The sequence below is a fragment of the Pipistrellus hanaki genome (genome assembly GCF_964339955.1).
Source record: "Pipistrellus hanaki genome assembly, chromosome: 9".
Lineage (NCBI taxonomy): Eukaryota > Metazoa > Chordata > Mammalia > Chiroptera > Vespertilionidae > Pipistrellus > Pipistrellus hanaki.
In genome coordinates, this window is record NC_140511.1 from 48,707,723 (window position 1) to 48,719,528 (window position 11,806).

Here is an 11,806-nt window from a genome sequence, read left to right on the forward strand (position 1 = left end):
TGCCCCCCTAAGTCTGGGTCCCCAGAGTCTTGACCAGAACTGAAGTTCAGTGCAGTCAAGAGCTTGTGTCTCCCTCCGGATTGAAAAAGACAACCGAGTCTTCAGTGGCCAGCCCTTTCCTCTTGCGCATCTCCGTACCTTTGCACTTTACTTCCGCACCTCCTCTGAGTCTCAGTGTGCTTTTCTCTTCCCTTCTAGTTGTAGAATTTCCACTCAGCCAGCCTTTCCGTGGTTCTAGATGATATCTGTTTTGTCTTTTAGTTGTAGTTTTGAAGTGGTTGTGCGAGGCAGCAAGTTCAGGTGTTTATCTATGTCGCTATCTTGGTTTCTAGTACAAATAACTCTTGACAGTATGCTGATTTCACCATACCATTTCTTTAAAATTATCCATTAAAAAATAAACAATCCCCACTGAGCCTCTATATATTATGTTCATAGGAGGATAGACCAGTTATGCTGTTTTGTTTTGGCTTTTAAATTAGATGCTCTGGTGAGTAATTATTATTTAATCATTAGTAGGTAAAAAACAGAACCATTATTCAAGAGAATAGAAAGAAAACAATAGGACAGATAGCCTTCAGAAATCACTCCTTCAATTTAACTGTACAAATTAAATCAGTCCAGGATTTAGATGTTTTGAGGCTTCAACTATTTTGTTTTTTAAAACTGCTTCAACTAACATTCATGCCTGTTGAGTAATAAAAATGGTATCATTATTTGTTCAGATTAAAATCAAACAGGAAAGATTACAAAGCACTAATTAAATATATATGAACACATAGTTCTACAAAACTTATTTTTCTTTTAAAAGTTACAAAAACATGATGCTTGTTTAGCTGTGCTTTGATTTGTACATGAATGCTATGACCATGTTTCTGGGCAACAATGCTTTGTCAATGTTGGGAAAATGGCTGGAAAACAGTTACAAATACAAAGACGCCCTCTTCCCACACTTCCCTATGTGTATCTCCTTTTCTTGTGTGAATTCTAATATAGCAGACCAGTTGACATTGTAATTAAGGCCTGTAGGTAAGGAATGGAATATCCTCTGACGCACAGTTCTCGCATAATCATCCAGAAAAGGTAGATCCTTGGACAGTAAATTAGAATTGAGTAAAGTGGACCTCAGTTAGAATGTTGGTGGTGGTGAGAATGTAACCAGTAGTTAGATATGTGGGGTCAGTCAGGACTGGGTTCAGCAACCTCAGTATTTGAGTTTTGGCAAAGAAAGAATTCAGAGCCAAGACTCAAACTATAAGAGTAAGTTTATATACAAATCACAGAGGTGGAAGAAGTGAGTGGTAGAAGAAATGGGCTCAGGAAACAAGTTACAAAGGCAAAAGAAGGGCCCTTGGAGCTTAGGAGAAAGGCAAGTACTAGAAACATGCCTGAGGGGGCAGGGGAAAGGCAAAAGTGTGCTCCCGGGAGGGAGAGCACACCGGGTCCTCCTTAGTCCTGTCCTAGAAGCTTTTAAGGGTGGAGATCTCAGGAGATCCCAGGGTAGGATCTCAATAGAATATTCATCAGCTTTTCAGGTGGGTCCTTTCAGTGGTCTCCACTGATCAGTTGGCTCTAGGGCTGGGGTCATTAGTCAATGCAGCAGGTGCCATGGGGTTGCCTGTCTGGTTTTGCAGCTTTTCTGGGCCTGGAGCTCAAATAAAACTGAGGCCTAGAAGTTACCTCTAGGGAGGAAAGGTCAGGGGGTCTAAGCGGCATGACCAGCATCAGTTATGTTGTTGCAAATGGTACGATTTCATTCTTTTTTATGCGGAGTAATAGGAGAAGGTGTCCCAGGGAAAGTGTTACCCTGGGGGGAGGAAGGGCCTTTGCTAGGCACCTGGAGCTCTTTGCCCTGTAACCTTTTGTACCTGGCTTATGGTCCTTGCTCTGCCCATATCTGTCTAATTGCCTACCATTGATAGATCTGACAGGAATGGACTGTCTGTTGGCCCCCATCTAAGTCCTAGACTTAAAGAGACATGTTGAAAGGAAAGATAACGTACATCATATGGCAGACCAAAAATGAGGTAGGATAATACTCCTGTATGAGACCACAGACAGAAAAGGAGCAAACTCTCTTTAGACCTCACTATTTCTGCAATTCAATCGAAACATGTCTTATTAAGCACTAATTGACCAGGTAACTCTGCAGTATAAAAAATTAAAGTCTTTTTAATTTTTTTAAATATATTTTTATTGATTTCAGAGAGAAAGGAAGAGAGAGATAGAAACATCAGTGATGACAGAGAATCACTGATCAGCTGCCTTCTGCATGCCCCCTACTGGGGTTCAAACCTGCAACTGGACATGTGCCCTTGCCCAGAATAGATCCTGGGACCCTTCAGTCCACAGGTCCACGCTCTAGCCACTGAGCCAAACCGGTTAGGGCTAAAGTCTTTATACTAAAGACAAAGCATTCAAAATTTCCCAATCTGATACTTTTTTTTAAAATTTATTATTGATCTTTAGAAAGAGAGAAAGAGAGAGAAACATTAATGTGAAAGAGCGAAACATTGATCTACAGCCTCCTTCATGCCCTTACTGGGATAGAGCCCACAACTAAGGCATGTACCCTGCCCAGGAATCCAACTAGCAACCTTTCAGTGCACAGGACAACGTCCAACCGAGCCACACCAGTCAGGGCTCCAACCAGATATTCTTACCTCTCAATATCAGATGATTCAAACAAATGGTCTTAATCTGCTGCCTCCACTTCCTATCCTTTTTCCTGCTTAAAGTTTTGCAACTTGATTTAACAAAAGAACAATTCCACTGAAACAATTCTGGAGTAAAATTATCCTTGATAAAAATTATGAAAAGACAGAATGCTGTACTGGAATACAGACATGAAGAAGTTTCTAGTCCAAGATTTGCCACTCAACAGTTGAGTAACTACTCACAAGTAACAATGGAGGGTAAGGGAATCAATAGGCGTATTGGTTCTTTACCCATAAATTGGATTAAATTAGATGATCATTACAATTAACTTTCAACTCTAACATTTTATGAAATACAAAGATCTTCATTAACTCCATCATTCACTGATCTCTATCTGACACTGAGAAATATTTCCTCACTTTTTCTGACTTTGAATTTCTGAAACAGAAAATTCTAATTTATAGTGATTATGTCTTTCATGTAAACATATGAAGTTAGCCTTTCATGCAAAAAATAATAATAATCTGGGAGGCAATTATGAAAATCCCTCTATAAGTCATTAGAGACCCAGATTCTCTCTAGGGTGCAGGCCCTTAGTTATATGGTCCAGATTGACTGTTGAAGCTCCGTTCTTTCTATCAGCATGCTAGTCTCAGAAAAGAGAAAAGCTAAGAAGGCAGACCCTCATCTTTAGTAACATTTTTGGGATACTGCTTACATCCTACTTCTGCTTACATCCTACTGGCCAGAACTTACAATGGCAAATAAGTAGCCAAAAAAAAATCAGAGGTTCAATCACCACTGAAGAGAATAGCCATTGGCGAAAATTAAATGTCTTTCCCAACACCTTTTTCTATGGTTCCTTTTCTTTTTCATCCTCTTAGCAATAGTGTTCCCCCAAGCTCAGTCCTTGGTCCTCTATTCCTATCTCTACACCTACTTTCTGAGGTTACTCACACAGTGTCATAGCTCCATCTACTCTAATGACTCTCAAATCTTTGTGTCCAGCCCCTTCCTGTCCCATCTTTTGAAGTCTCCATTCAGATAGTATCTGGAGGTGGGGTCATAGTGATGGTATTTGAAAGTGACTAGGTCATGATGACAGAGCCCTCATGAATGGGATCAATGTCCTTATAATAGAGATCCTAGAGAGCTTTCTTGACCCTTCCACCATGTGACAATGTGGTAAAAAGAGGACCATCTATGAGTCAGGAAGCAGGCCCTCATGATACCCTGAATATGCCTGTGCCTTGATCTGGGACTTCCCAGACTCCAGAACGATGAGAAATAAATGTTGGTTAAGCCACTCAATCTATGATAATTTGTTATAGCAGTCCAAATGGACTAGGATATTATTTTTAGTCATCATTACGCATGACATCTTCAAAGCTTTTGATACTTACTCATCATTTCCTCTTCTTCAAAATTCTCTACACCTAGGATTTCCATGATACCACACTACCTCAATTCTCTTGCATTTGCACTGACCACTCCTATTCAGTTTCCTAACAGCTATGTTCTATCTACCACTTAAATATTGAATTTTCTCTGGGTTTAATTCTTTGCGCACTCTTCTTTTCACTTTATACACATTTCCTGAACATTTTCCCTTTATATATGAAAATCAGCTGGCTGTAAGTAATTGCAACTTAAATCTCTAATCTTGACTTCTCACCTCACCTCCACCCATATACCTCAATACCTAAATACATCTCTACCTTGATTATAGGGAGGTACCTTTAGTTCAACATATCCAAAGCTAAGCTCAGCAGCCTTCCTTCATCCAAATTCATTTCTTCTCTTCAATTCCCTATTTGCATTCACAGCATTATCTCCCACCCAATTACCCAGCCTAGAACTTTTGTTACCCTCAATTATTCCTTCTTTTCTACAGCTCACCTCCATTCATTACTAAATTTGATAATTTTAGTTTTCCAGTTCTAAAATCCATACCTCCCTTTCCATTCCTACTGTAAAAGCTCCTGAGTTTTCTCACATTTGTCTTTCTTACTTCAGTGCATCGCCATCTGAACTACATTTCTATGTTTTTTCCTGCTTTTCAAGAACCCCTACTTCTCAATAGGCCTCACTACCTACAGAGGCAAGGCTAACTTTCATAGTCAGATATACAGAACTTTTCCAAATCTTATCTCAACCCACTCCAATATCCTAGCGTACCTAAGTTCTCATCTACACTATACTTCTTTCCATCGCTGGAACAAGGCATTCACATATTTACATGTTTTTCTCTCTGCCTGTAATCTCCTCTACCCTCCTTTCTGCAGGGCAAATATTTACTCATCCCACATAACTTGGTTTAAACATGACCTCTCATAATTCTTCTTTTTCCCTCAGCAAAGTGGATCCATATTCTTCATTTATCATTAGTTATTTCAAGGCTGTCTCCATTAATGACTGTTAGGAACAGAGTCTTACTCTTACTCATGTATTTTTGTTTCAACATTAGCACAATGCCTAGAAAGCAATAAATACTTGTCAAAGCAATGAATCCCAAATGGTTCTTGACAGTTGACAACAAATAGCAACAAAGATATACCAACTATTTCAATACAAAATGAGGGAGAGGGAGGAAACCCGGGCTGACTGTAAATTGCAAACTATATATATGTGTGTGTGTATATATATATATATATATATATATATATATATATAATCTAATAAAAGAGTAATATGCAAATTGATCATACCTCCTGCTACACCCACAAGCCACGACCACTAGGCAATTAGAGCAAGTATGCAAATTAACCCTAACCAAAATGGCTGTGGCCACAGAGAGCAGGAGGGAGACTTGGGTTTCCCAAGCAATGAAAGAATCCAAGCTTTCCACCTGCCCTTGCTGGCCTACGCCTCCACTCAAGGTTATAAAGTTTCAAATTATAGAAGGTAAACAAATCCACACAGAAATGGTGGCAGCCATGGAGCAAGCAGAAAGCTTGGCTCCACTCCAGACTACAAAGTTTCAATTTTGGAAGGTAAATAAATTCCAGATACCAGGGCCTCTGCTTGGGTCGCTGGGGGGGGGGGGGGGGCATGGCTGGCCTGAAAACCACCACAGGCCCTTTATCCAGGCTGCTCCATGCCCCAAGGGAACTCCCACCCTGATCTGGGACACCCTTCAGGGCAAACCAGCTGGCCCCTACCTATGCACCAGGCCTCTATCCTACCTAATAAAAAGAATAATGTGCAGATTGACCATTACTCCAACACACAAAATGGCTGCCTCCATGTGGTCAAAGATCCTTCCCCAATGTGGACTCAAGATAGCCACCACAAGATGGCCAGCAGGGGAGGGCAGTTGGGAGGGACCAGGCTGGTAAGGCAAGGCAATTGTGGGTGATCAGGCAAGCAAGGGAGGACAGTTGGGAGGCACCAGGCCTGCAAGGGAAGGCAGTTGGGGGTGACCAGAGGAAGAAAGTTGAGGGCAAACAGGTTGGCAGGGGAACAGTTAGACATCAATCAGGCTAGCATGGGAATGGTTAGGGGGTGATCAGGCTGGCAGGCAGAAGTGGTTAGGGACAATCAGGAAAGCAGGCAAGTAAGCAGTTGGAAGCCAATAGTCCTGGATTGTGAGAGGGATGTCCAACTGCCCATTTAGGCCCAATCTGGTGGGATCGGGCCTAAACAGGCAATAGGACATCCCTCGAGGGGTCCCAGATTGGAGAGGGTGCAAGCTGGGCTGAGGGACACCACCATTCCCTCCCCACTGTGCACGAATTTCATGCACTGAGCCAGGGTCCATAACACCCAAAACGACTGAGTGGACAACCAAATACCGGAAGTCAGTCTGACCCAGCACTGATTGTCGAGGGGGCCATGGATCAGGCCCAGAGAGAGAAGCAGGGTCTGATCTGCAGCCTCCATGGCAGCTATTGAGCCAGCTCTTGCCTCTCTGATCAGGTCCAGGGACACTGGCTGGCATATAAACTGACCAATCAGAACCAAATCTGGGTGAACTGCGAGGAGCCAAAGGCTAACTAGGAGGTGGAGCTTTTAACACTGACTGGCATAGAAACTAACCAATCAGAACCTAATCTTGGTGAACTGTGAAGGAAGAACCTAAGGTGGGGGCTGAGAAGGGGTTTTAAGGGCAACAAGCGGTCCCCAATTGGGGAGGGTGCAGGCTGGGTTGAAGGAACTCCGTCCCACCAGTGTATGAGTTTCATGCACTGGGCCACTAATAGTTCAATAATAACCAATTAATTTAAAAAATGTCTCAAACTATGATATTTCGGGTATTGTATTGGGTCGGCAACTAAGTAATTGCGGGTTTCACACATATATGGCTTCAGTTGAATTTTTAGGTTTGCAGACGTAGTACAAATGTAAAACACATTTTGTATTTGATAGTTGGCTATTCAGCTGTTAATCAGTAAAAAAAGTTTTTTGATCTGTTTTGTAGTTTTTGTTTGGTGTTCGTTGAAAAATGGAAAATCAAAACGAACATTTTCGTCATATTTTGCTTTTTTATTTCCGCAAAGGGAAAAACGCATCGCAAGCTCATAAAAAGTTATGTGCTGTTTATGGTGACGAAGCCTTAAAAGAACGGCAGTGTCAAAATTGGTTTGCCAAATTTCGTTCTGGTGATTTTTCACTCAAAGATGAAAGACGCTCTGGTCGTCCAGTTGAAGTTGATGACGCCCTAATCAAAGCAATAATCAATTCGGACTGTCACAGTACAACACGTGAGATTGCAGAGAAGCTTCATGTATCACATACATGCATTGAAAATCACTTAAAACAACTTGGCTATGTTCAAAAACTCGATACATGGGTTCCTCACGAACTGAAAGAATCACAGTTAACGCAACGCATTAGCAGCTGCGATTTGCTAAAGAAACGTAATGAAAATGATCCATTTTTAAAACGACTGATAACTGGCAATGAAAAATGGGTTGTTTACAACAATATCAAGCGGAAAAGATCCTGGAGCAGGCCAGGTGAACCAACTCAAACAACATCAAAAGCTGATATTCATCAAAAGAAGGTTTTGTTATCAGTTTGGTGGGATTACAAAGGAATTGTCTACTTTGAACTCTTACCACCCAACCGAACGATCAATTCTGATGTCTACATTGAACAACTAACGAAATTAAACAATGCAGTTGAAGAAAAGCGGCCCAAATTGACAAATCGAAAAGGTGGTGTATTCCATCATGACAATGCAAGGCCACACACATCTTTGGTCACTCGGCAAAAATTAATGGAGCTTGGTTGGGATGTTTTGCCACATCCACCATATAGTCCTGACCTTGCACCATCTGATTACTTTTTGTTTCGATCTTTACAAAACTCCTTGAATGGTAAAAATTTCAATAATGATGATGATGTCAAATCGTACCTGATTCAGTTTTTTGCTAATAAAAACCAGAAGTTTTTTGAACGTGGGATTATGATGCTGCCTGAAAGATGGCAAAAGGTCATTGATCAAAATGGGCAATACATTACAGAATAAAGTTATTTAGTTCCATGAAAAAATTGTCTTTGATTTTCTTTAAAAAATCCGCAATTACTTAGCTGCCGACCCAATACATAAATTTACCTTTTAGTTTACCTCACTTAGTTTAAATAAAACTAATGAAATATCTAAGAAATATTTCAAATGCTTTCTCTACTATACATAAGCAGATTGATATGAAAATATAGTTGATTATGATATTTGACTAAGTTAAATACCATCTAGATAAATGGATGAAATTCTAAATATATTAATGGGCTGCAAAAGTAAACAAAAAAAGGAAAAAGAAAAGTCTTATCAAAGACTTAACCCACATGGTCATTATCAATTTTTCTTGGACAAATCTCAGTAAAAGAAAGGAGGGGGAAAAAAAAGAAAAAGATAGCTGGATAAATAACTTCACCTATCAGAAACAAATGATATTTCCTAATTATTGTGCCACTGTACAAATACAAAATCAGGAAAATGAAGTCCTGATTTCAAATTATCAAAATTGTCATCCTGTATAACAAAAAGTTGTCGGTTTGATTCCCAGTCAGGGCACATATCAATGTTTCTCACATCAATGTTTCTTTCTCTCTCTCTCAGTCTCTCTCTTTCCCCTCCTCTCTCTAAGCATATCCTCAGGTGAGGATTAAAAAAAATGAAATTAAACTGTCATAAAAATCAGTGGTTTTCAAGCTATACTCTCAGCATGGAATATAATATTCTCAGCAGGAGAGTAGTTTAATACAGTAGTATTATAAGAGCACAAAACTGGAAACAAGTTAAATATACAGGAATATTAAACAAATAAATATATTAAGGATAACAGAAGCTGGGTTTTTCACTAACAGAGAAGAATGTTACAAATATGAAATTGAATGGATCCTGGAATGTTGAACTGAAATTGGAGGTATTGATGTGAACTCATTGCTTTCAATATATAAGCAAAAAAATTTAGGTGTGAATGTGCATGTGAGTGTGTATACATACATATATTTCCCAGCTCCGTTTACTGGGACAGGGTAACAACCCAACAGCAAAAAACACACTGGCTTCTAAATGTCATTCTCTCCTAAAAGGATCCAGGGTTTCCTAGAGAAATAAATAGCTGATTCCAGAACTAAGGCAAGGTCAATACAAGAAAAGCCCAGAACATATTCTTGTGCCAAAAAGTAAAGACACTCTCAAAGAATGATGGGACATGCCGTAACAACACAGTAGCCAGCTTGAATAGGCTCTCACTGGCTAGATGGGAAACAATTTGAACATTCAAATAAATAGTAACAGAATACAATCCACATAAAATACAAAAAAAAAAAAAAAAAAAAAAAAAAAAAAAAAACAAGCCATAGAGATATCATGAAATGCCTTAAAAGTTGGATGTGGTTCAAGACATTTACATAGTTTCCAAGTAATCCTCACAAAAACTCTTTACATATTAACTTTATAGTGGAGAACCCTCTCAGGCATTGCTTTATATCAAGTAATCAAAGTGAAATTGCACACCAACTTAGAGGATGCGATGTGCATCCTGTCTATGATATCCCTGCCCAAGTACATAACCTGGATGTGTCTAATCGTAACAGAACAGTGTTCTACAGATAACTACAAAATAACTTCCCTGTAAACTGCGTAAATTTCAAGATTATGAAAATCAAAGATAAAGGCGTTGTGCCAGATTAAAGAAGATTAAAGAAACATACCCTGTTTCCCCGAAAATAAGACAGTGTCTTATATTAATTTTTTCTCCCAAAGTTGCGCTAGGTCTTATTTTCAGGGGACGTATTATCTTTCCATGCACTAGGTCTTATTTTCGGAGGATGTCTTATTTTTGGGGAAACACGGGTAACAAATAAATGCCACACATAAAGTGGACCCTTCTGCCAGAAATGGCACAATCAGCAAACAAAACTTAAACCACTTCGAGAACTGTGTGGAGGAACATATTGGTGTCCATTTCCTGGTTTTGATGAGTGTACTGTGACTTTGTAGAAGAATATGCTTGTTTGTAGGAACAAGTGTAAGCATTCTGAGGTGACAGGACATCAACAAGGTCAGCAGCTTCAGGGGATAAAGTCTTTGCACCATACTTGCAAGTTTTCTGCAAGTTTGTGATCGTTTCATTTTTTTTTTTGAGATAAGAACAATGTCGCTAAAAATGAAATCATGTTAAAAATCATCTGTGATTCTTCATATTGTTGATCTTCCTGAGAAAGAGACACCAGACTATGCAAAATTACTAGGAAATAATACATAAAATTTTGGATCCAGAAGACAATTTAAACATAGTCCAACCCCTTTTTTCTTAATAGTTGTCCTTAATCAAGTCATGAGCAGGTGAAAGATTAAAGAAGGTAAAGGGTTCCCACTAAAGGTTATTAGGAGAGGAACAGGGAAAGGAACAGTGGACTAAGAGTGGGTAGAACAATGGTATTTTGACGCTACAAATGACTTGTAAACATCAGCAAAACGCAGTCTCAACACTTCCTCCGAAAAATAAAGCGACTGTCTAGTTGAAATCTAAATAAAATTCCTTGCAAATGTGCAACCAGATTTACCCAGAAATAGATGTGTCCCCCCAGGCCAAGTGATTCCAGGATGCTTTAGCTACACAGTAGCACGAAGGGATACAGATACAAAATAAAGGCGCGTGCTGCCCTGAATCCGAAGCAGAAACTTCATCAATGAAGTTAACACGCAATGCGTTTGCCAGATTGCTCCTTAGGAGTAACGTTTTGAGACGAGGGAAAAAGACTCCTGCACGTGCAACAAGATCACCTCCACGCGATCTACTCCAAAGATAGCGTCCAGAATCATTCTCAAGTGACCAGGTCACACTTGTCTTGAAGTAACAGGGCGCGATTCCTAGAAATGTTGGAGCGTGCAAGGATCCTCTTCTCCCTTCCCCCAGGAGGACCACGCGTTCCTTCCCTGGGCCAGCGGCTCGCCCGGCCCCCGGGAGCAAGAAGGGGCGAGGGAGCACGGGACTCCGGGCACTTCCTTTCGGAGAGGACAGCCCCCCGCGTCACGCGTCACTCCCTCAGGATGCAGGGCAGCCGTGGGTCCCGGAGGAACTCGGCACAGTTGGCTCCCGCCCTCCCAGCCTTGCGGTCGTCCCGGCCCAATCCCGCCCGCCCCTGGGCGCTGCTGCCCTTGGTCCTCGGGCCCCCTCCCTCCCTCCCGAGCATCCAGGCGCGGGCCTCGCCCCCAGCCCGCCCCGCGGAGCCAGGATGGCCGGAGGGACGCGCGCGGCCTCCTCCCCTCCCCCGCCCTCGTGCCGGCCGCACACGCCCACCGCGAGGCTCCGCGGGGCCCGGAAGGCCGGACGCCGATCCCCCCCCCCTCTCCTCAGCTCCGACGCCGCGGCCCGCCGGGCCCTTCCCGCCTCCCGACCGCGACCGACGCCCGGCCCCGCGCTGCCCACTGGCCAGCCGCCGGGAGGGAGGCGGGGGCGACGCCCACCCCGAGCCTTACCTGGCTTCTCGTGGTCGTAGCCCACGACGATGAAGTAATCGGCCAGCCGCGCCATGGCCGCCGCCGCCGCCGCCCCGCCCGAGAAGCGGGTGCCCGTCGCCGCCCTCGCCGCCGCCGCCCACCGGGCCCGGGAGGGCTCAGCATTTTCCCTGCAGCAGCAGCGGCGGCAGCGGCGACACTTCGGCCATGTTTGACAACCGGGGCGCGCTCTGC

The 11,806-nt window shown here is 42.2% G+C and overlaps 1 protein-coding gene across 2 annotated transcripts in view; it reads right to left on the reverse strand.

Annotated features, from left to right (window-relative positions):
• The window catches only part of SBF2 (SET binding factor 2), a 305,413-nt gene extending 293,612 nt beyond the window's left edge, over positions 1–11,801 (reverse strand). Inside the window, exon 1 of one of the 2 annotated variants that reach the window (XM_084893456.1) lies at positions 11,594–11,801. In XM_084893456.1, the coding sequence (XP_084749582.1) occupies positions 11,594–11,648 (55 nt within the window). In that variant the 5' untranslated portion in view covers positions 11,649–11,801. The remainder of the gene's footprint in view (positions 1–11,593) is intronic. The other variant, XM_084893455.1, reaches the window with a different exon arrangement.
• Positions 11,802–11,806: the final 5 nt, after the last annotated feature.